This window comes from Furipterus horrens, unplaced genomic scaffold (genome assembly GCF_987537825.1).
Source record: "Furipterus horrens unplaced genomic scaffold, mFurHor1.1.pri manual_scaffold_17, whole genome shotgun sequence".
In the NCBI taxonomy this organism is placed as follows: domain Eukaryota; kingdom Metazoa; phylum Chordata; class Mammalia; order Chiroptera; family Furipteridae; genus Furipterus; species Furipterus horrens.
This window is the reverse complement of record NW_028327187.1, coordinates 85,510,175-85,536,049: the sequence shown is the minus strand read 5'-3', so window position 1 is coordinate 85,536,049 and position 25,875 is coordinate 85,510,175. Positions and strand designations below refer to the sequence as shown.

General features: G+C 40.6%; 1 protein-coding gene across 1 annotated transcript in view; it reads right to left on the bottom strand.

The window, feature by feature from the left end:
* The window catches only part of DIPK2B (divergent protein kinase domain 2B), an 81,251-nt gene extending 56,259 nt beyond the window's left edge, over positions 1-24,992 (bottom strand). Inside the window, exons 1-2 of the mRNA XM_090264108.1 lie at positions 24,650-24,992; positions 7,804-8,068 (exon numbers count right to left, since the gene is read on the bottom strand). Of these exons, the coding sequence (XP_090120234.1) occupies positions 7,804-8,068; positions 24,650-24,882 (498 nt within the window). The 5' untranslated portion in view covers positions 24,883-24,992. The remainder of the gene's footprint in view (positions 1-7,803; positions 8,069-24,649) is intronic.
* Positions 24,993-25,875: the final 883 nt, after the last annotated feature.

The following is a 25,875-nucleotide window of genomic DNA, read 5'->3' as shown; positions in this document are numbered from 1 at the left end:
AATTGAGGCAATAACAAAGGGTTGATTGATTTATTTAAGAAGAGGCTTTAATAGAAAAACAATAAAAATAAGTTAAAAAAAAGAAAAGAAGAGGCTTGGTCAGCTAATATGTAAATTTAGGGAAAGCTGAGAGCCCTGTGAATTCAGGTGAAGCCTACTTTGGATGGTTTGTGTTGATGATTGTCTAGACTCCTGTTATGCTTTGCTGGGGGTTGCCTGTATTCTGCATTTGAGACTCACTGGGAAGAAACCAATGGTGACTCATTACGTGTCTACCTTCCTCAGTTTTCTCTTGCCTCTTTTTTCTTTCCCAATTTGTCTGTGTCAAGGCTGGGGAAACTTTCACTGTCTCGTTTTCTTTTCTTTTTCTAAAAATCCTCACCCAAGGATATGCTTCTTAATTTTTAAAGAGAGGAAGGGGAAGCAAGCTAGGGAGAGAGAGAGAGAGAGAGAGAGAGAGAGAGAGAGAGAGAGAGAGAGAGAACATCAATGTGAGAGAGAAGCATCAATCTGTTGCCCCCACAATCTGTATGCTCTCTGACTAGGGATTGAACCCACAACCTAGGTATGTGCCCTGATGAGGAATTGAATTTGAAAACCTTTTGGTGTATGGGATAATGCTCCAACCAACTGAGCCACTTGGCCAGGGTTCAATGTCTCCCTTTCACTTATGAAAATAATCAAGAATAATTTAGGATTCACTTTAGTGGAGAAGCTGTGTGACCTATTAGGCCTTTTTCTATGAGCCTATTCTACAATGAAGACCTGGAAATTAGGTCTCTGTCCCATTCCAAATAACTCTTTTGCCACAAATGCTGAGGTTACAAAGCCTCAGTGGTTTTAACTCTAAACAAATCCCATGATTCAAAGCTTAGCTGTTTCAACTCTCAACAATTCCATGATTGGAAGTGAGCTATCGGGGGCTGGCATCCATGCCATAATCTTTCTCTAGTTGGTGCCTCAAACTACCATGGGCAACAAATAAAGCATCGTAACTACTTCCCATGGGTCACAGGGAGCAAAGTCTCATGATCTCATGGTTACAATGTACCTCTGAAGGTGCTCTGTTTCCTAAAAGACCATACACCTGGAGGGTGTGTGTTGATGTCCTGGGCATATTGCCCTGTGTGAGAGGAACAAGACACTTTTACTTGATTAAAATTTCCATTAATAGACATTTCATCTTTAACTTCCATGTTAGGTCAGTATAGCCACCAGTCAGCTGTTTTTCTTTTTCAGCATCAATATAGCCACATTATTTTTAAAGAACAAATGCAACTTTTAATACTTAAGCTGGTAGCTTGTGAGGGATGAAAATATTTAGTCTGAAAACTAGTTGTGACTCCAATATAAAATTTTCATTGTCACTTGAACATTTAATCATAACCTGTCTTGTATCAGGATGAGTTGTATATGGCTTGTTGTTCCCATTAGGGTATCATCTCTCAGAGAGTAGGGACCTTGCCTTGACACCTTCATAACCTCCCGGGGCTTAGTACAGGTCCTGTAAACAGCCCGTAAATGTTTTTTGAAATAAATTTAAACACAAGTAAATTTTGTTTGTTTAGTGTTTACCTCTAAACTCATATTCTGATTAAATTGTTAATTTGCATTTTGGTTAATTTACTTATTTCCCTTATTCTATTTAAACGAATAATTGAGATTGACGAAATAAAATTGTCAGCCATTCCTTGAAGGCTAGTCCTGCTGAAATGAACAAAAACACATACAAAACTAGTGGTGAGGGAAAGAAAACCAGGGATCAAATCAACAAATCGGAACATAGGGAAGGAACCAGTGCAGAAAGAGGAAATGAAAAGTGAGGAAAATGAGGAGAGGTTCAGAAACCTATGGAACAGCTATAAGCGGGCCAACATCTGAATCAAAGGTTGCCAGAAGGTGAAGAACTAGAAACTGAAAAATTATGTGAAAAAATAATGAAGCAGAACTTCCCTAGCTTGGGGAAGGAAATAGACTTACAGGTCCAGGAAGCACAGAGAGTTCCCAAAAAAATGGACCCATGGAAAACCACACCAAGACACATTGTAATCAAAATGTCAAAATTTAAGCATAAAGAGAGAATCTTAAAAGCAGCAAGAGAGAAGAACAGAATTACGTACAAAGGGGTCCCAATAAGACTATCAGTTGATTTCTCAGAAGAAACTCTGCAGGCAAGAAGGAACTGGCAAGAAATATTCAAAGTAATGAAAAACAAAAACCTACAACCATGATTACTCTATCCAGCAAAGCTGTCATTCAGAATAGAAGGGTAGAGAAAGTGCTTCCAGGACAAAGTAAAACCGAAGGAGTTCATCAGATCCAAACCACTGTTATATGAAATGTTAAAGGGACTTGTTTAGGAGAAGGAAGATCAAAACTATGAACATTAAAATGAAAACTGTATCATAACAACCAACACAGAAGCTAGGGAATTGAAACAAATGCAAACTAAGGAGGCAACGAGAGTGGGAAAAGAATTATAGGTATGGGGAGCATTATGGGGGGAGGTCAGCAGGGAGGGTGGAGGGGGGAAAGGGAGGGCGATGGTACAGGAATTAAGAAGCATAGTAGAAAAAAAAATAGAAAAAAAAAAGAAGCATAGTAGGAGGGAGTGGAGTAGACAGGAAGATGTTGAGAAGAACTATATGCACAAGCAATGGGTATGGACTAAGGGGGGGGGACAACTGGAGGGACGGGGGTCACTAGGTGGAGGGGAAGAAAGGGAAAAGAAATTGGGACAACTGTAACAGCATAATCAATAAAGCATATTAAAAAATAAAAATAAAATAAAATTGTCAGCCATTCCTGTTTAAACGAAGTTGCCCAAACACTCTATACCACCGAGTGGGAGCAAAGACTATATGTCAATCAAATACATTACCACTTGAGGACCAAACAGGGTTTATGTTCAGAACAGTTTTGAAAGCAGCTGGTAGTTGAGAGTATGGGAGGGGGACACAACGGAGGATATGTGTTTCCCTCTGATTAGTGCTGCTGAGGGTAGTTGCCTCTTTGCGCTTGGCATAATAGCAGAGGAAGACTTCTTTGTGGTTTGTTGAACAAGCACATCATGATAAACCAGGTGGTGTTCTTGGCTGTGGTTTTATTTGTGGACTAGTAATTTAGGCTGTGAAATATTCCCATAAGAACAATACAGTTTTTAGAGGATAAAAGTCATGGTTTTATTAGCATAGGTGCTACATGGACACACACACACCACAGACACACACAGAGGACACATACACATACACATACATTGCATCGTTTCACCCTCTTGCTGATTCATGGTGCTGATTCCCTGGAAGCCTTTTGCTGCAGTGTACTGCCTGTGGCTCAAGAAAGTGTCCTTAATACAAAGCTGCACTTGGATCTGCAGGCATGGAACCACAGACTCCCTGGGTCAGCCTCTGATGGCGACAACTGGAGCTTCTTATTCAAGTTGACTTTATTTATTCATAAGCAGAAATGAGTCAAGGTTCTGAGGCTTCTGCACCAGTCAAATCTTTCCTGCCTTCAATTTTCTTTTTTGTTTCTCTTCTCTCCTCTCCCTTTATATTTTTCTGAGCAAAAACTGTGAGTTTCTTCAGCCAAACACATACCAACACACATGCAAATGTGCACATTTGAGGGATCTGGCCTAGATCCCTCTTGGTAAGTAGTTTTTGAGGAAATCAGGGAAAACCCACCTAAGTCACATGTTGTGAGAGTGCCTGGGGCTGACTCTACTGATAGGCTCTGTGCCATTTGGTATGAGTTGAAAGATGAGGCAAGTCTCTCTATTGTCCATCTTATAATATCTCTTCAGTTGGCTCCTGAAACTCCCATATAAATAGAGGAATATCCTAATTTTCAAACTAGAAATTAGGATTCATATTCAGCCAAGTCTGAAATAAATTGTAACTTAGAAATCAATTTTATCTCACTCACATTCCAGCTGAGATCATGGCAGAGGCTGCTCGCTTGGAACATTATTAAGAAAGATTCTGAGGCCATGTCTGGATTTAGTGGGAGAAAAATGAAAGGATGTATTAGATAGTCATTGGATTGACTAGTGGGAGCATTACAGTATTGGCTTTATAGACAAATGGTTTCGTGGGGGAACTAACAGTGAAATTCTGTTAGCTGTTAACATACTGACATGAATTAAATTAATAGATTGCCTGCCCATCACATGTTGGGGCTCTAAAAGAATAGAATAATAGGATTGGTGAAGTTTTTTAAATGGTTTCTTTTTTAAAAATTGAGGTAAAATTCACATAATATAAAATTCACCATTTTAACTATTTTAAAGTGAACAATTCCGTTGCTTTTAGTACACTTACACGGCTGTGCAACTATCACCATTCTCTAACTCTAGAATTTTTTCATCATCCCCAAAAGAAATCCTGTACGCATTAAGCAGGCACTCCTAATTCTTTCTTCCTCTTAGCCCCTGGAAACCACTAATCTGATTTTTGTCTCTATGGATTTGCCTATTTTGGATATTTCTTAAAAATAGAATCATACAATATTTGTCCTTTATTGTTTGGCTTCTTCCATTAGCATGATGTTTTCAAGGTTTGTGCATGTTGTAGCATTCATCAGTACTTCATTCTTTTACATAGCTGAATACTATTCCATTGTATGGATATGCTAACATTTTTGTTTATCCATTCATTAGTTGATGAACATTTGGGTTGTTTCCACCTTTTTGCTATTGTGAACAGTGCTGCTATGAATATTCATATCCAAGTGTTTTTTTTACACTTGTTCTCAACTCTCTTGGGTGGATAAGTGAGTCCTCCCCCCACCTTTGTTGATGATGGGCCTATTTGAAACCATCTTATAGGTGAGTTTTGTTAAGGAGGAAAAAGCAGGAGTCTGGGTCCTGCCTGGATGAGACCTGAGAGGGAAAAGGTACAGAGCACCCTTAGCCCTTAGGATTCCACAGTATGGAATCCTAACAGCTAAAGGTCTCTGAAAAGGACGGCAGGAGAAGGAGGAGATGGTGCTAAACTGGGAAGGCAATGACCTTGAGCTTGGTGGATGGAATAGGAATGAGGTTTGTCCAGAATTTATAACATGTCTGTTGATATTTTTCTGTCTTTTATAAGGAAAGGAAAAAATCTCTGCTCGGGGTGAGAAGATGGGCTGGGAGAGGGCCAAAGAAAAGTGAAAATGGTTATGGCTTTGGCTGTGTTTTAACAAGGTGTTGTTAATGGATGCATTTTTTTTTTGGAAGAAATAAGACAAACTTATTTAGCTGCTGTTAATAAAAAATGACAAAACTGGTAGAGCAAGTTTTGGCACAACAAAGTGAAGAATGGGATCCTTTTATTACAATAATGCTGCACCATGCATTTCTATGCTGATGAATTTTTTGTAAAACATCTTCACATCTATAAGTTCATTAGCATGAATGAATCAGGTAGAACAGGCACTATTCACTGCCTATGAGAAACAGAAAATCCAGGCACCCAGCACAGTGCCTAGCGATAGTAGACATTCAATGAGGTTTGTTAAATAAGTGAAGCAGAGTCATACCAAGTCAAAGAATGTCAGAGTTGGGAGAGTATCCAGAAGCTCTCCCAACAACATATTCTTAGGGGAGGAATGTTGGGGCAGAGTAGGGAAGTCCTGGGCTTAAATGCAAGGTTAATTGGTCAGTCAGTGAGTGAAGGACCCAAGGCAATGTCTGTCCTTTTCCCCCATACAAATTGTCATCATAACATCCAGTACATTGCTTTCTGTTGGTTTGTGCTTTTGTTTGTCCTCATCACTGGGCCATATGCTCCTAGGGGTGAAGCTTGTGTCTGATTCATCTTGTAGGATGTAGCACAGTTATAGAAACTTTTTGAACAAATGAACAGGGTCTGGAAGCCCTCTGCTCTTCCTGGGTCTCTGCTCCTTCTCATTCTGCCACAGCTTTTGATGGCAGAGTCAGGACTCAATCACAGTTTCCGAGCCTCAGGGATCTTTTGATTATACCATAATGTCTACACTCATCAAAGTGGGAGTCACTAGATGAGCCTGGAAGGTTGCTTTGGACCTCTCAGGACCCTGGGATAGTTCCTTCCTGCTGTTTTATTATGGAAGTGTCTAGAAGATGAGGGAAAGAGGGAGTTTTTCTTAGTTCAAAACCTAAGGTCAGTCTAACCACTTTCTGTGGAATTTCAAGTGTGTCTTGCACACCAGGAAGTTCTGTGCTTTGCTATGTTGTCCATGTCCCAGGTGGAGGTGTTCTGAAATCAGTGCCTGGAAGAAACTGTGCCCTTCAGCATTGGGACCTGAAAACAATGGGGGCAGAAAGATGCGATGGAATTTTCAGGGTGTTCTGAAACAATCCCTTGTATATCTTGTTTTGCTCTTCCTGGGGACTTCTTGTAGGATGAACACATATTTGTTCATGAACACATATTTGAGGCAAAGCAGAGGAGGTCCCATAATGGTCCTTCTTATGCCTCTGTAATACTGCAGCAAACCTGCAAATTGTAGATGGTGGGTGTGCAGGCCAGCACATGGAGGGTCTGTCTACAAGCACAGAAAGAGAGGGATGCAGGGATTACACCTAAGTTGTGAAGCATAGTTTAGACTCTAGTGTCTGTCTTCTGTGTTCTGGTTCCGCCCAATGTTGAGCGGCCCCCCAATGGCCTCCTTCCCACTTGAGCTTCCGCTTCCTGTACCCCATATCAACTCCAAGACCCTTATGTTGGATCCTACTGCCTTTCCAGCTTATTAACAGCTTGGTTTTCTCTGACTCATTCTCTCCCCACTACATGCCACAGAGATTCACAGAGTACAGAGTGTAAAAGGACTACATTGGAAAGCTCAGTGCCAGATGATGGCCATGTTACCAGCAACTCTACTCCTCCTGATTTCAAAGCAGTTTCCACACAATGTAAGAGCAAAAACAGATGGTCTTGTCACCTTCTTTGTTCTGTGTCACTCATCTCCAAGAGGCCAAGGAAAAGTATGAATGCTCAGAAGTCACCTGGGAAGCCTTAGGTGCCCATGTGAAGGGGAAGGTGATAGTATCCTCAGGAGCATGAGAAGCAGCCTCAGAATCCCCCTGGAGGGGGGGCAGTTCAAGTCCTCCAGCCTCATCATGACAGAGTGGTTGGGTGAGTCTCTTCCTTCCCATCTTTGCTGAAGGTGAGTCTCCCCAGTCCTCTGGGGTGGCATCTACTGCCCTAGGGGGTGCAGTGCAGTGCAATGGGAAGGTACAAGGCTGTACTGGTCTGGATGAAGAAGGATAACATTGGAGATTACAGTGCAGGAGGGGACCAATGCAGTATATCACAACACTGGCAATGTGCTAAAGTTCTCAGGGCAACCTACTTATGGGAGTGGGTGGGAGCTCTTCAGTGGGAAGAAGGAGCTGTATTATGAAAGTCCACTCCTGTAATAACTGAGGCTTGCTTCTTCTTTTTATGGTGGAAGATCAACAGGAGCTTCTAAGAATGGGTACTATCTGGGGGTTGGCAAAGGCCTCCTCAGAAGGTAGTAGGTGAACTAAGCCCTGTCAGAGGAGAGAGTTGGTGAGGATCACTCTGTCAGGTCTTCAGGCTACAGGCAACAGCTAGGAACTTTTCCCCAAGTAGTCACTGAGGGTCACAGCAGAGAGAATTGAGGACGACAATGGGAAGAATCCCTATAACTAAATCTTGTTTGGTTCCTTTCTTGTCACAAGCCACTCTGTTCCACGACATTGTTTTGTCTCACTTTAGATGGGCCACAACTTCTTTTCCATAGACTGAGATGTAAGATGGGAATAAATACCTTCCCCGTCTCACCCATCTTCAACCACATGATCAGCACACTTACCTGCACTAGGTCAGGTGTGAGGCGCTTGGCCTGCAGCCATTTCTGGAACCTTCCTGTTTTCCTCAGGACATGCTCAACGCTGCAGGTTTTGGGGGCTGCTACAGAGGTACAGATTCTCTGGTCTGCGATTTCATTATCGTGTTTGCTGATCAGCCTCCAGACCTCCACAGGGCGCCAGGTTTTAGAATCATCTGAGTAATTTGCAGGGTAAGAAGGCAAGTAGTCCAGAGACAATTCAAGATGGGAGGCCAGCCAGTTGTCAAACCTGGAAGAAGAGCCCTATTAGGGTTCACCTTGGAGATGGAGGGATGAAGCAGGGACCAAGCAGAGACTAGTCACAACAGTGCCAGACCTAGAGGCCAGCAGAGCCCTGGGGGACAGCAAGACAAGGGACAACATATGATCTGATTCATTTCTCATCTTCAGACTTGGATGTCCCAAAATCTTTCTATGAGAGGACTACTTTTATTTCCTCAAACTTAGGGAAATGTATATATGATGTCAGAACAGGTGAAGGAGGTGCATGCTACACACAAACTTTATTCTTCTAACACCCCATCCCCACTTTACAGATGTGGAAATTGAAGCTTATAGAGTTTAAGTTAAGTACCTTGCCAAAGGTCCGATAATATGTTGCAAAACAAGGGTGCAAACCCAAGGCCCTCTTTTGGCAAAACCCGTGTTCTTTCCCCTTCCCTACACTGGTTGCAGAAACAGCCCATCTTCTGACCAATAGCTAGGTCTTGAAATTATAGTTCTTAAAGAGGTCTGCCTTGGGGAGACCATTGACTCTCTATATCCACCCTCAAGCAGCTCCATCAATTTTGCTTTCAGTCTAAAGATGTAAGTCATCAGTACCAACTAAGTCACAGGGAACAGTGGCTTCTAAATGGCCACCAAATTCAAAGCTATCTGGAATCCATGAGGTGTGTGATTCCACACAAGGGCCTGGTTGGTCTTTAATCTTCCCTAGGGGAGAAGTACTGGCCTGTTACTACCTATTACCATCCTGAACCCCACCTTGATCCTTTTCTTCCATTATTTCTCCAACTGTGTGCAGACATTTCCATTAGGAAAGAATGTTAAATCATATTCTGGGGTGGGGGGTGGGGGAAATGGCAGCAGGGTAGTCAGCAGCATGCTGGGTGTTCTCCTATTATGGAGGAGACTTGGAGGACAGACAGAGAGTAGAGTGGGTGAGAGCAGCTTTCAGATAGGGCAAACTGGAACAGAAGCTTGGAAACAGCGTGGGAGAGAGAAGGAACCCCGGCCCGCACTTTCTAAGGGGAGTCACCTGGGCCCCCGCCCCAGCCCATCACCTCCGGCTGCACTGGGAGGGGATGCTGGCAGATCAACTCAGTAGCAGGGATCTGACAGGGGTGAAGAGCAAAGGCTGAGGAAGTGCAGAGGCCTGGAGACTGCATTCCCACCGGGGGCGCCCTGTCCAGCGATACCTGGAGGGACTCAATGAAAAGGTATGCTGGCCTTCCTCTGGGTCTGGATCTTCAGCTAAATTGTTGAGAAATCACTGCCAGGAGTTGAGTTTTGTGGCTGTGGGCAGATGTTGCTTCCTAGCAACCTGTTGGGTGCAGATCGCTGAAGCGATGCATTGCTGGCTTGGCACCTGTGGATGGTGGCTCCGAGCGCAGAGAGATTTTACTGTGCCCGGAAGGTTTTCCCTCAGAGGTTTGGCAGGTGAAACTCAGGCTGGGTCCACTGGCAGAGCTGAGAGTAAGCCAGGAGGGTTCTGGCTCTAAGAGGCATAAAGCAACGTTTTTTGTTTTTTGTTAGTCTGTTTATTTGTTAGTTTGTTATCACTGACGGTGAAGAACAGGTGGAGGCGAGGTGAGATTCTTAAGGGTGGCTCCTGCGCACACTTGCTCTGGGCTCTGGCGGGGGTGCAAGGTGGACTTTGAGCGCTGGGGGAGAAATCATTTGGGGAGATAGCTCTTCTCCCGGAGGCTCTAAGAGGACAAAGCAATGCATTTCTTGTTTTTGCTGTCCCGGGAGGAACAGCCAGAGGCTCAGCAAGATTCTTCCAGGGAGCTTGTACAAACACTTGCCCTGGGCTCTGGTGGGGCAAGAGGTGGACAGGAGACCTTGAGTGCTGTGGGAGAAATCATTTGGGGAGATTGTTTCCTTCCCTTTAGCAATAGTCAGAGGGGAAACAGTAGCTCTGCTTGAAGAAAGTACTTGGCCCCACCCCATGATACTTAAGCCTGACAGCAGATTACAGAGTGACTAGAGTAAACAGCTGAAGAGAGAGACCCTGGCAGAAGAGCACCAATAGTTGAGATTAGGCTGCCTAGATCCAGACTTGGACACAAGCTTAAATCAATAGGGCAGTTTCAGAAAGAGAAGAAAGTGAAAAAATACAGGAACTACAATGACAAATTACACTGTGACCTTCTCATACATATCCTTTAAATAGTCATTCTTTGTCTTCCCAGTCTATGCATTATAAGTAAATAGTATTTATGTTATAGTTTATTTTAAATCACATATTTTTGCTCCTCCCTTTTCTCAATCAATTTTACCATTTGATTTCCTCCTCTTATCTTTGTTTTCAATTCTATATTTTCTCTTACTACCACTCATTTCCAATTGGCACTCATTTTTTCTTACGTCTCTAGCCTCTTCTTTTTTCAATCATAAAATGCACTTACTCTATCTCCACCTTGACCAAACTGTAACATTCCTGCAACTTTATTCATAGATCTTCACTATTCTGGTGTTTCAAATCTCAAACCTTATTGTTCCCCTCTCCTAATCCATCTGTACCTTCCTCCAGCCCTTTCCTTCTCTCACTTTAAATTTGAAATTTTCCCTGTCTTAGCCTGGTTTTCATTCCTCACTCTAAGTATTACTGCTCCCTCTGTCATCTCAAAATCACTTCTCTTTCCTCCAGACATCTCTTAAGCTTCTCTTTCTTTCTTTTTTACCTCTTACTCCCATTCCACCTACATTAATCTTAGCTGTTACTGTTAGTGCTGTGGTGAAATTTTTTCTCTAATTTGGGGCTTTTTTTTTTTTCTTATTCATTTTCCTTATTATTTTTTTCTCTCTGTTTGTGTTGGTTCTTTCATATGCTATATATATATATTTTACAACCTCTGTTTAAGTCTAACACTACATGTTTCCCCTCTCTTAATTCATTCCACCTTCATCCTTCTCTTTTTAATATACAATATAAATTTTACTTTCTTTTTCTCATTGCTTTGTTCCTACTTGCTACTATTATTGCTCCTCCCTTTCCCCTCTCAAAAATCATTTTCTTTCAGGTAGTCAACCCTTATTTATTTTTCCTTTCTTATAATAGTCTCAATTTTTTTACATCCTTATTAATAATGGTTTATTAGCAATTGATATGGTGATTGAGGATGGGGGATATCTTTGTGGGTGTGGGATTCTTGCCTGAGCAGGTGGCTTTGTTTTAGCATCAGCTCAACAACTGTTTACAAAATGAAGTGGGCAGAGTGACTGTCACTCAGCTAGCTGGAGGGACAGACCCACCAAAGAGAGACACAACAGCAATCAAAACCAAAATTCTACCATACAGCCCAAGTAAAAGGCATAAAAAGCATCCCAAGAGCATCAAATTCAGGAGATCAAGAAGTATTCACCACTGAATCCCAGAGAACTCCTACCACAGACAGTCACAATGCAAAAGCAGGAAGTTAAAGCAGATCAGTCTAAGAAGCAGAAACAAACAAGAAGAGCCACATAAAATGAAGAGATGAAGAAACAACACATCAAATGGACAGGAGGAATTCCCAGAATGAGAGATAGATGAAATAGAAGCAAGCAAACTATCAGACATGGAATTCAAAACAATGGTAATAAGGAAGCTCAATGAATTCAACAAAATCAGAGAAAACTACAATGAACTCTAAGCAAAACTACAAAGAACTCCAGGGAAGCTACAAGAAACTACTGAGAACTACACCAGCATGAAAAAGGACATGGAAACTATCAATAAGAGCCAGGAAGAAGTGAAGAACAATTTCTGAACTGAAGAACACAGTAGCAGCAATCAAAAGCAGGCTAAATGAAGCAGAGGATCAGATCAGTGAGTTAGAGGGCAACATAGAAAAAAATTCCAGACAGTGTAACGAAATGAAAAAGACTGACAAAGAATGAAGAGGGTTTAAAAGAACTGCAGGACAATATGAAGAATAATACCATCTGTATCTTAGGGATACCAGAAGGAGAAGAAGAGGAGCAAGGGATAGAAAACCTGTTTGAAAAATGACAAAAAACTTCCCGAACACGAGGAGAGACAAAGTTTCACAAATACAGGAAGCACAGAGGGTCCCAATGAAGATGAACCCAAGGAAGCCCACTGCAAGGCACATCATAATTAAAATGGCAACACTCAAAAACAAAGAGAGAATCCTAAAGGGAGCAAGAAAAAAACAGCAAATAATATACAAGGGAGCGCCTATAAGGCTATAAGTGGATTTCTCAACAGAAACACTACAAGCCAGAAGGGAATGACCAAAAATATTTCAAGCAATGAAAAACAAAGGCCTACAAACAAGACTACTCTCCTAGCAAGGCTCTCTTTCAAAATGGGAGGTGAAATAAGGAGTATCCCAGACAAAGGAAGACTAAAAGAATACATCTCCACCAAACCAGCATTGCAAGACATGCTAAAGGGAATGCTTTAAGAAAAAGAAGAAAAGAGAGAGGGAGAGGAACACAGGTAGAAAGGGAAAAAGTCACAATTAATAATTACCTGTCAGTAATAACCTTAAACGTAAATGGATTAAATGCACCAATCAAAAGACATAGGGTAGTGAAATGCATGTGAAAACATGACTCATATATATGCTGTCTACAAGAGACCCACCTCAAAACAAAAGATCTACAGAGACTGAAAGTGAAGGGATGGAAAAAAGTATTCCAAGAAAATGGACATGAAAAAAGAAGCTGGGGTAGCCATACATATATAAGACAACAGATTTCACAGCAAATGGCCATAGAAAGAGACAAAGAAGGAGATTTTATAATACTTAAGGGAACAATCAATCAAGAAGATATAACCCTAGTAAACATATATGCACCCAACATAGGAGCACCCAAATATATAAGGAAAATGTTGGAAGACTACAAGAAGGATATTGACAGCAACACACTCATATTAGGGGACTTTAACACTCCATTGTCAACAATAGACAGATCTTTGAAGCAAAGAAACAGCAAGGATACTGAGGCATTGAACAACACTCTAGATCAGATGGACTTAGTTGATATATATAGAACTTTTCACCCCAAAGAAGCAAAATATACATTCTTTTCAAGTGCACATGGAACATTTTCAAAGATAGACCACACAGTAGGACACAAAACAAACCTCAACAAATTCAAGAAAACTGAAATTATATCAAGCATCTTTTCAGATCACAAAGCCTTGAAACTATAAATCAACCTTAAGGAAAAAACTCAAAACACTCAAACTCATGGAGAATGAATAACATGCTATTAAATAATGAATGGGCTAACAATGACATCAAGGAAGAAATCAAGAAGTTTCTGGAAACAAATGGTAATGAACACACAACAACCCAAAACCTATGGGACACAGCAAAAGCAGTCCTGAGAGCAAAGTTCACAGCAACACAGGCCTACCTAAAAAGGATAGAAGAATCTCAAATAAAAAATATCTAACCCTACAGCTACAAGAACTAGAACAAAAACAAACGAAGTCCAGAGTGAGTAGAAGGAGAGAAATCATCAAGATCAGAGCAGAATTAAATGATATAGAGACTAAACTAACAATTCAAAAGATCAACAAAAGTAGGAGCAGGTTCTTTGAAAAGATAAACAAAATTGACAAGCCTTTAACCAGGCTTATGAAGTAAAAAAGAGAGAAGACCCAAATAAACAAAATCAGGACTGAAAGAGTAGAATCACCACCGATACCACAGAAATACAAAGGATTGTAAGAGATTACTATGAACAACTGTATGACAAGAAATTTGACAATCTATATGAAATGGACCAATTTCTGGAAACATATAATCTTCCAAAACTGAATCAAGAAGAAATAGAAAGCCTGAGTAGACTGATAACAACTAGTGAAATTGAAGCTGGAATCAAAAAAGTCCCAGCACAAAAAAGCCTGGACTAGATAGCTTCACAGGCGAATTTTACAAAACATTTAGGGAAGAACTAAATCCTATATTTCTTAAACTATTCCAAAAAATCCAAGAAGAGGGAAGACTCCCAAACTCTTTCTATGAAGCCAGTATTACCCTAATCCCAAAAGCAGGTCAAGATACAACAAAGAAAGAAAGTTACAGGCTGATATCTCTGATGAGAACTGATGATAAAATCATCAACAAAATTTGGCAAACTGGATCCTGCAACACGTTAAAAATATCATACACCATGATCAACTGGGATTCATCCCAAGGATGCAAGGATGGTTTAATATTCACAAATCAATAAATGTAATATACCACATAAACAAAATGAAAGACAAAAATCACATGATCATATCAACAGATGCTGAAAAAGCATTTGATAAAAGTACAACACCAATTTATGATGAAAACACTCAGCAAAATGGGAATAGAGGAGGCATATCTCAACATAATAAAGGCCATTATACAAGAAATCTGAAGCCAACATCATACTCAATGGGCAAAAATTGAACACATTTCCCCTGAGATCAGGAACAAGACAAGGATGTCCACTCTCTCCACTCCTATTCAACATACAATTATAAGTTCTAGCCACAGCAATCAGACAAGAAAAAGAAATAAAAGGCATCCAAATTGGAAAAGAAGTAAAATTGTATCTGCAGACAACATGGTAGAGTACTATGTACTCATAGAAAACCCTATTGCCCCCTCAAAAAAAGTACTCAACATTATAAGTGAATTTTGCAAAATAGCAGGGTACATAGTTAATGTCCAGAAATAGAAGGCACTTCTGTATACCAGCAATAAAATATCAGAGATAGAAACTAGAAAAAAATCCCATTTACTATAGCAACAAGAAAAATACAGTACCTAGGAATAAACTTAACCAAGGAAGTAAAAGACCTGTACTTGGAAAACTACATAACACTGAAGAAAGAAATTAAGGAAGATACAAATAAATGGAAGCATGTTCATGGATAGTAAGAATCAACATCAATAAAATTTCCTACTACCCAAAGCAATTTATAGATTTAATGCAATTCCTATTAAAATATCAGTGACATATTACACAGACCTAGAACAAACACTTCAAAAATTTATATGGAACCAAAAAGGACCCTAAATAGCCATAGCAACTGTGAGGCAGAAGAACACAGTAGGAGGAATCACAATACCTAATATGAAACTATATTATAAGACCACTGCAATCAAAACAGTTTGGTGTTGGCATAAGAACAGACATATAGATCAATGGAACATAATAGAGAGCCCAGAAATAAACCCAGGACTATATGGACAACTAATACTTGACAAAAGGAGAAGGAACATAAAACGGAGGAAAAAGAGTCTCTTCAACAAATGGTGCTGGGAGAACTGGACAGGGACATGCAAAAAAATGAAACTAGACCACCAACTTGCACCATACACCAGAGTAAACTCAAGAGGGATAAAATACTTAAATGTAAGCTGTGACATCGTAAAGGTCCCAGAAGAAAACATAGGCAGGAAAATGTCAGATATCCCACATAGCAATATTTTCACTGATACATCTCCTAAGGCAAAGGAACTAAACGAAAGAATAAACAAATGGGACTACATCAAACTAGAGTTTCTGCTCAGCAAAAGAAAACATCAGCAAGATGAAAAGGAAATCAACCATATGGGAAAACATATTTGCCAATCATACCTCAGAGAAGGAATTGATTTCCAAAATATATAAAGAACTTATATGACTCAACACCAAGAAGACAGTCAATCCAATTAAAAAATGGACAAAGAACCTGAACAGACACCTCTCCAAAGAGGACCTACAGAGGGTCCATAGGCATATGAAAGAACGCTCAACACCATTAGGCATCAGAGATGCAAGTGAAAACCACAATGAGATATCACTTCACACTGGTCAGAATGGCCAATATCAACAAATCAACAAACAACAAGTGCTGGTGAGGATGCAGAGAAAAGAGAACCCTAGTGCACTGTTGGTGCGAATGCAGACTGATGCAGCCACTATGGAAAACAGTATGAATTTCTTCAGAAAACTAAAAATGGAACTGCCTTTTGATCCAGTGATTCCACTGCTAGGATTATACCTGAAGAATCCTGAAACACCAATTCAGAAGAACCCATGCACCCCTATGTTCATAGCAGCTCTATAGTAGCTATGTCCTGGAAACAACCTAAGTGCCCATCTGTAGATGACTGGATCAAGAAACTGTGGTACATTTACACAATGGAATACTATGCAGCAGAAAGATAGAAGGAACTCCTACCATTTCCAACAACATGGATAGAACTGGAGAGAATTATGCTTAGTAAAATAAGCCAGGCAATAAAAGACAAATACCATATGATATCACCTAATACAGGAAACTAACGAACAGCACAAGCGAATGATCAAAATTGATCCAGAGGCATGTAAACAGGAGCAGACTAACAGTGAGCAGGGAGGAGGTGGGAGGGAGAGAATAGGGATAGTAGAGGAAGGGTCTAATCAAGTAACTTGTATAAGTGACCCATAGACATGGACAATGGGGTGGGGATTGACTGTGGGAGAAGGGAGGGGAGGAGCAATGGGAGAAAAAGTGGGACCACTTTAACAGAAAAACAATAAATAAATTAATAAAATCAACTTCTGATTTATGTATAAAAATTAGTGAGGCAACATTTACCTTCATTATTATTAATAATTTAGGGTCATACTGAAAACAAAAATTAGGCTTATAAGATACATTATATACTTAATTTAAATAAGCATCTTTAAATTCTTATTCATGGGCATTTTTGGGTAGCTTCGTGATAATAAGTTTTGGAAGAATTAGCAGTTTGATTAGCCCTAAACTCTACATTGTTTTGTTTCCTCACTTATATGACAGAGCTTTATTGTAAGAGACCACAAGCTTTTTGAAGAAGGGGCTCTAGTGGAAACAGTCAATAAGGACCTTCTGCAATTCAGGACTATTCAAATTGCCAGGAAATAGGCACAAAGAATTCTGTGCTAGAACATCGCCACAAATTTAGTTAAAAAGATGAAACACTGTGAACTTGCAATGAGTCAATTTTACTGGAATTTTCAGGACAACCATGGGCAATGATCATTTCTTCTGGGAGGATAAGGAATGGCCTACGTCTCTGAGGCAAGTTTGTCTGCCTGTTTCCTGCAGCTCTTCCTGCTCGTGGATGTTCAACCTCTTCCTCCCACCCCTCCCAATACAAAAGGCCTGTGACTAAGGAATTACAACTAGGTGGCTCTCTTAAATAATGATTTTAGCAACACACAGTTATGAAACACACGTTCCAGTCATTTTGTTAAATGCTTTCCATATATCAATTCAGTTGAACCTTTCAATAAGCCTGTGAGGTCAGTACTATTGAGGAAACTGCGGCACATAGAAGTTAAAAGTAACTTGCCCAATGTCACACAACCAGGAAAGGAAAGAAGCAACATTCAAGGCTTCAGAGCTTGCCATTTTGCCATTGCTTAGTCCTATATCATCCATTTTATAAATCAGCTACTTGGGACAGATTGGTGACATTATTGTGGGTTATATCCAGCAGGTCCTTAAAGATCCTTTTGTCCCTACTCCCTTCCCCATATTTTGAGGATAAGAAAATTGAAAGCTACTTCTCTGATGAGTGAGTTACAGACAATTAATAGCAGAGAGGGACAGATCTCAGGGCTTCTTATCTTCCAGCTAGTGGGGGTGATGTGAAGAGGAACATCCTGCCCTGTGGGACAAGATAATGTTTTTTTCTGTCCCCACCACATGAGTAGGCTTTGCTTTGAAGACAGCCATGACTTGGTAGGTAACCTATAAGGGATGGTTGGTGCACATTTAGGAGTGGCTCAAGGATCAATTCAGGACAAAAATTTACAAGCCACATTTCTCCCTCATTCAAAATGGTAGTAAGTTTACGACATGGAATGGGAAACATGTATATTCTTAACACTTTGGTTACCTACTTTTTTAACAGAAGAATGTCAGTGAGAAAATGAACCCTGCCTTTTATTCACTGAACTATATTCGTTTTTATTCATTTGAACTTTTTATTCATTTTTATTTCATTCCAAGATATGTTAATGTTCTGAAATTTGGAAAACCTCAAAACACAGGCAGCATTATAAACTTTCTTCTGAACTGAGATCATGAGCATGTTTGAAGTGAGGCTGGCCAAGTCTTCACTTGGTTGAAGTATGAAAAATCAGGATCATAGTTTCCCAGAGCTGGAAGGCAGGGTGGGAGTGTGGAGAGCAACAGCATTGAATGAGGATAAAATGCCTCCTTCTCTCGTATACTTCTCATGCTTGCATCCTCGTCGTCGGCAGCCGTCCGTCTCGAGAGACGATGGTGTAGCTTCTTAAGAGTCTATCTGCACCGCTGAGAATGGCTGTGCAGTCTCCTCCCGTGTTGAATCGACATCTTGCGATGACGCTGGAGTGTCCTCTCCAGTGAAGCTGAAGCTACAGAGCCTGGGCAGGGTGATATGGAGGGTCTGCTGTTGCCCATGCAGCAGACCCCCCCTCTCTTCGCAGCTGAAGGGTCCAAGGGAAAGACGGAGTCAATACAGCTTGGCTTCAGGTGCGCCGCAGGAGTTGCCGGTGTTGACTACAACGTCAAACCGCCTTAGGGACTCCGGCTCCGGATTTTCTGTCGGGGTTTACTCCCTTAGCCTTTCCCCTGAAGAGGTATGCCGCAAGGCAGCGGAGGTTTTTTGGAGTCAGAGTTTTCCTTCTCTGATGTGCCCTGACTGGAAGATCGAACCAGCGACACTTAGCTCGCAGGCCGACGCTCAATCCACTGAGCCAAACCAGCCAGGGGCTATGCTTGCATCCAGTCAAAGACTAATTATATAGGTATGCCTTCCTAAATATTTCTTGTCTCTCTTCCTTCTTCTCTATCTTTCAGCTGTGCACAGAACCCTTGAAACATCCAGCATCTTCCCAAATCTCCCAAGACACAGTTTGTTCTTCTTAGAGCAATCCATAATGCTCTTTCTAGGTCCATCTCCTGTTATTCTCCTTACAAGCTTGATTTGGTCTCACCAAACCATTAACCATTCTTGGCTAAGCCACATCATTTTGGGCCTGGGCCTCCACTCACCTTGTCATGTGCTAATCCCTTTGTCTATCATACTTTCTTCCTCTTTCTTGCCAGGATAATTCTTAACCAACCCTTTCAAAATCAGACAGGTATTATTTTTTCTGATTCTCACTCATTCATCTCCTAGTTGAGATAAAAGTTTCCTCCTGTATGCTCTCATGAGATTCTGTGTATTTACCATAGTCCTCACACTCTGCTTTAACCATTTGTTTATGTCTCTGCCTTTTCAGTAGAAAGTAACCTCCTCAGTACCTAGTGGAGTGCTTAACACCAAATTAGTGCTGAATACATTTTAGTTGGGTTGATGGAGGGATGGATGAATGGGTGTTTCGATATACAGATAGATAAGGGCTAGATGCACAGAGTGATGGTTGGGTGGAAGAATGCATGGAATAATGCCTGGGTGAGTGAATGGATGGATGGATAGATGGATGGATGGCTGGGTGCATGTATGGATGACTGAATGTGTAGATGATGTGTAGATCCTTTTGCCATAAGCTCTAAGACCTGCTGCTTCCAACACCTTGACTTGATTTGAGGAAGTGAGTTAGAACAATAATTACTCATCTTCTGAGGTGAAGGAGACATACAAGGACAAGGAGAAGGGAAGGCAAAATCAAGCCTAATGATTTACTTATTTTAATGTGAGCCTTCTACTACTCAGAATAATTTAGAAATTCTTTAAGAATTTGGACTTACAACTATCAACAACTGAATCTAAAAAATAAAAACAAAAACAAACTAAGCAAACAACCAGAACAGGAACAGAATCATAGGTGTGGGGATCATTTGCAGGGCTATCAGCTGGGAGGGGGAAGGGGAGAAATGGGGAAATAGTGCAGGGATTAAGAAGCATAATCATTTGGTACAAAATAGACAGGGGAAGTTAAGAATAATATAGGAAAGGGTGAAACCAAAGAACTTATATACGCAACTCATAGACGTGAACTAAGGGGGGTGGGATTGCTGGAGGGAAGGGGATACTGGGCAGGAGGGAGCAAAAGAAAAGAAATTGGGACTGCTGTAACAACATAATCAATAAAATATATTTAATAAAAGAATTTGGGATTGGGAGTGGGGATGTAAGGCCAAGTGGGTATAATAAGGAAGGTGAGTTAAGGCATCCATCCTAGTAAGAGCCTAGGAATCCCTATGAGTGATTCTGATCAGAAATAGTGCCACTAAGTACTCCTTTCCCTCCCATCTTTTACCTGCACATACAAATACTGATCAATCAAATTCTGGTAGATCTTGCCAGTTGGCATCATCACTTAGGATTTTACAATAGGAATTTTCAGTAGGAAGGATATGTCAATCAGTTTTATTCATTTTTCTAGCTTCCCTTAACTTTTTTCATTCAAGATTTGAAAGTCAACATGGAATGCATGGGAAAATTGATACTGAAAACATTCAGATGTTCAAAGGTCAATGGTTGAGTATGGGAAGCATCAGATTCATTATTAACATTCTCACCCAAGAAAAGATAAGGAAATGAAGGACTGGTAATATTCATCTACCAATCATGTGTCTTCAGCTTACCTAGCCAGCCTGGAAAGCTCATACTCTATTTGTTGTTGAACAACAAGCATTGCCTAATCCTTAATGAAGACCAGAAATGGGGTGTTAATGTTTCTCTGACTATAGCATTTCAGCCAAATATCTGAGAGTTCTGGATAGGCTTTCTCTTAAGGTATCATTATAATCATTTTTAAAAGTAGAGAAAAGTTTGGAGATTTAAACAAGAACAAGATAAACAAATACACTGTTAGAAAGAGGCAAAAGATGAAAATTTGTAGACAATTTAGCAAAGAAGAAATACAAATGGCAAGTAATCCTGAAAAAAGAAAAGGACTCAATTCAGGAGAAATACAGAGTAAAATACTAGTAATATTAAATATTCGTGAGTATGCAAGAAGTGAGCTCTATAAGTAGAAGTCTCCATTTGGATATCTATCTATCTATCATATATATGTGATTTCTGTGTCAAAAAATACAGGATATTTTGATTTATATGACAGATATATTTTAGGAGTTTGTCATAGAAATTAATCATTGATATGTACAAAGGTCTAGCCACAGGAATGGTCAACATAGCACTGTTTATAATACTGAAAAGTGAAAAAGTGAAAAGTGAAAAAAAACCTACTTGCCCCACAACAGTGGATCAGTTAAATATATTTTGGTTGATTGATACAATTGAATGAAGCTACTGAAAAATCAAAAAGATGTTACCAAAATATTTTTAAATACAGGGTGTCCCCCCCAAAAATGTATACACCCTTTAAATAATTATAAAGTTGGTGTTTATTAAAATACGTTTCATTTTCAAAATGTAATAGAATCTACAGACATTATTTAATTGTTTTGTCAATGCCCATTTTCAAACTGATGTCCGTTCTGGTCCAGGCATGGCTGACAATGTGAAGCTTTGGAATTGCAAACATCACAAAACAGCAAGATGGGGCTCCCCCACAGTACCACCACTATGTTAGATCCTACCTTGATGAGATCTTGCCAATCAGGTGGATTGGACGAAGGGGTTTCATGGAATACCCTGCGCGTTCACCAGACCTCACACCACTAGACTTTTTTTTTATGGGGATACTTAAAAGACAAAGTCTACGCTATGAAACCTGCAACAGTTGCTGAATTGAGAGCAGCCATTGAATGAGAATGCACACAAATACCAAACAAAATGTTTCGTGATGTTTGTGATTCCATTGCTTTGTGTTGTCAGTAGTGCCTGGGCCAGAACGGATGTCAGTTTGAAAACAGGCATTGACAAAACAATTATATAATGTCTGTAGACTCTATTACATTTTGAAAATGAGATGTATTTTAATAAACACCAACTTTATAATTATTTAAAGTGTGTATACATTTTTGGGGGACACCCTGTATATTGTTAAATAAAAGTTTACAAAAGAGTATACATAGTATGATCATATTTTTTTGAAAAAAATTTAATCCATACTTAGAAAAAAAAGTGACAAGGATGATATATACCCAAATGTTAATAAATGGGTGATCTTTTGGTGGAGAAATTATATGTGATTTTTATTTTGTGCTTTCTTTAATCAGTATTTCCTGAAAATTCTAAAATAAACAGATTTTACTTTCAAAATAAGAAAAAAAAGTTATTAACAATGTAGAGAAAAGGACTATAAACAAGTCCACACTCCAGACCCACTGACTGTCTCTCTGCTCTTTCTGTGATAAGGAATGTGCATTCTCCACATGGAGACCTATAAACTGCAACCTGCCCTGCCTGGTGGCTTCCTGCTTGCATCAGCACACTTCCCTTTCAGGCATACATGGAAAATGAATTCTGAGGGAGCTTAAGTAATATCCTGAAGTTGAATGGCACACAAACTTATTTGGTGAAATGCTTCCTGAATTTGGCCAATTCCTGCCTGGTGAGAAGAACTTCATTTATTACCACTTGGGGAAGAGTCAACTGTAAGATTCATATACTTTGTTTACTTATCTGGAGGAGGATGTGAACCTGGAGCTCTTCCTTCATTGAATCCCTTAATTTCCTTCTCTTATATCTTAAAATGTGTCCGATTCGCACTGCCTCCTTTCTCCAAGGAATCAGCTCCACATTCTCTGTGTTCTTGGTCCTCTCCATCCCATTTTTTAGGTGAGAAATCTTGACCATTTTTGATATCTCCATCTTTACTTCCCCTCACATTGATCGAGTTGGAAACAAAATAACTCTCTAGCTGAGCCTACTAGCATCCCTCCTATCTTGCTTTGTTACCAATGACCTTTCTCCTAGTCTAAGAGAGCTGATCTGACAGGCCCCTGCCAGCATCACGTGTCTACCCTGCACACTTCTTTCCATAAGGTCCTTTCAAAACACAAGTGTCATCTTCTCCCTACCACACTTATCTTCCTCACCATTACCTGCAATAGAGCTTCCCCATTTGTGTGTCTGTGGGGGTTGGGTTCAACTTTCAAAATGCCTTTGAAAAACACCTAATAAGGAAAATTCACATAAACTCCATTCAAAATCTACCATCTTGCAAAAGAAGTTCAACATTTTTGATTGATATTTTCTATTTGATATTTCTGTTTAGTAACTTAGTTGAATAATCAAATATGCCTTTGGTTAATACAGACTGGAAATTATTATAAATTATTGTAAATTAATGCCTTTTGTTTAGTCATCAACTCTTACACATCTGAGATTGTCCTTGGAGTTGGACAGAGGAGAAGAGGCTTATTACAAAGGGTCTTTAGTACTGAAAAGGCTGGGAATCACTTGTCCACATGTTAAGATCCCAATTCCTGGGCACAGTGTTCAAAGCTCCCTACACCATCTGACTCTTCCAAACCTCCTCCTGCCACACCTCCACATACACCCCATGCCCTAGTCACTAAACTTTTTTCACCTCTTCCCACTCCTCTGGGTCTTTGCTTAAGCTGGTCCTTCTAGCTTAATCCCTTCCCCTGCCACTAAATTTCAACTCATCCTTTAAGGTCTTGCTCAGAATGCCTTCTCTTGGAGAAACTTTTCCCCAGTCCCCATTTGGAAATAATAACCATTTCCTCAAGCTCCCAAAGGTCCTTTACACTTCACTTCTGGCCTGCATCAGACCAGGCCTTATTATTGTTATTTGTAACACCGCTTTCTCCTCTTAAACCCCTTGAGGGCAATGACCAAAGTTATAATGATGTTGCTACAGCAGCTGCTGGGTCTTGGCCATGTTAAAGGCTAATTGACTGTGTGTTGACAGGCCTGAATTTCAATGTGATCCCATTTTTTGGTGAGAGTGGTGTGCATCACAATTTATTAAACTTGAGTTTCCCTCTGATCAAGGCAATATCTCACAACAAAAAAATGGTTTAGAAACTTTGGAGCAAACCACCCTGGCTTAAATCCCAGATCTGCCACTTATTAGGTGGTGACCTTGAGCAAGTCACTTAAACTTTGTATGTCTCAGTTCACGATCTGACTAATGAGTGGAAAACACTAACTCCCAGAATGGTTGTGAGGAGTAAATAAAAATAGCTTAAAAATGCCTGTCACATAATAGGCTTTCTAGAAATTTTACTTTCCTTTCTCTATGAGAAATGAACTTGGTTAATGCATAGGCCCAGGCTACTCCATTCATAAAAAAGAAAACTTTAGTCCTTGCTGGTGTGAGTCAGTGGATTGAACACGGGCCTTTGAACTGTAAGGTTACTGATTCAATCCCCAGTCAAAGTACATGCCTGGGTTGGGGGTGTGTGAGAAGCAACTAATTGATGTTTCTCTTGCACATTGATGTTTCTCTCTCTCTCTCTCCCTTTCTCCCTCCCTTCCCATCTCTCTAAAAATAAATAAACATTAAAAAAAAAAAAAAAGAAAACTTTAAGTCCTCACGTCAGAAGGACACTTTGGACTTAGCATTTAAGGGCTGTAATTTGGCTTCACATCTTACTCTCCTCTCTACCCCAACTTCGACCCATTACTACTACGATTAAATGGCTTTGTTTCAGTTCCCTCCCATAAATTACATCCTGGCTCATTTTCAACAAACTACTGGACATCTGTACATCATGGGAACACAGTTTTGCCCCTCAGAGTTATCTGATTGAGATTCTGACCTTATTTCTTCTTTAAAAAACTTCTTGCAAATAGATGTTCCAATGCAGGCATTGCATTTATCAAGGCCGAGGAAAGTCCTTCCAAAACTGTAGCTGGTTCTGACTCGGGGCACCAGAGAAGGAGAAGGAGGAGCTGGCAAGGAGACAGAACAGCTCAGGGCTGAGAACCAAAGCAGCAGGGCCGGCCAGCCCGGGCGGAGAGCAGCAGCCTCAGGCCCCGGCCGGGGCTCCATCAGGGCCCAGGACTCTAGCTGCAGCCTTCAGCTGTCTGCTCAGGGCCGTGATGAAGCAGGTCTTGGCAAAAGAAAGAGGGCTGGCTTCAGGGTGTTGACCCCATCCCAGCCTCCCAGATTTCTGTTTGAGGATGCTAAGGTGGTTGGGGCTAACAAGGCTGGGGAGGAGATGAGGAAATCCATGGAGGATGCTGATAACACCGTTTCCAGAGTTACTCTTCCTCTGCCTGTGGTAGCTGCTGCAGGCTGGGAGGGGCTGACTGGTAGATTTTGGAAAGGACAATGGTTAGGGCTTCCCTGTGCAGTCCTTTTGACAAACACGGGATATCCTGGCTGAGCAGGAAAGTCCATGCAGGATGTACATCCGACCTGGGTTCCACCTGGGAGTTTCAAAGGATGCTGAGCACCTCTGCCCTCCAATGTTTTAATTCTGAATCTCTGTGTTCCTATGGATCACACATGTGCACACATGTGTGCACACACACACAAACACACCCACCCACTCACACACACCAATTTTCCTCTAGTGGATAACTTGCAGTGGATAATTTGGCCTGCCTCTTAACCAGACATTCCTCTTCCATTTCAACCATATTTTGGATGTGAAATAACCAGAAGTCAATTGGCTGACCATTAAGTGGCACATTTAACACTGATTTGAACAGCAAAGGCTTTGCTGCTTAGGGAATAGAAAAACTGAGGTTAGTCCATGCTTTAGTTTCTCTTTCTTATCTGAGAAGAATAAAGAAAAAACTTGGTGGCCATTCATTGGATGAGGGGAACACCAAAAACATCTCATTGTCTGAACCCAATTGTGTTCAACCCATGTAACCCCATACCTTAAAATCCCTCCTCCCTTTCCCACTTTGCCTCACTTTTCTGTGGCTGGCCTGATTTGGTGAGATTTAACTACCCCAGGATTACTTTCCTCCAGACACCAAGATAAGGTCAACAGCATGAATTAGACAGGAGTGCTAATTTAGGAAAAGAGAG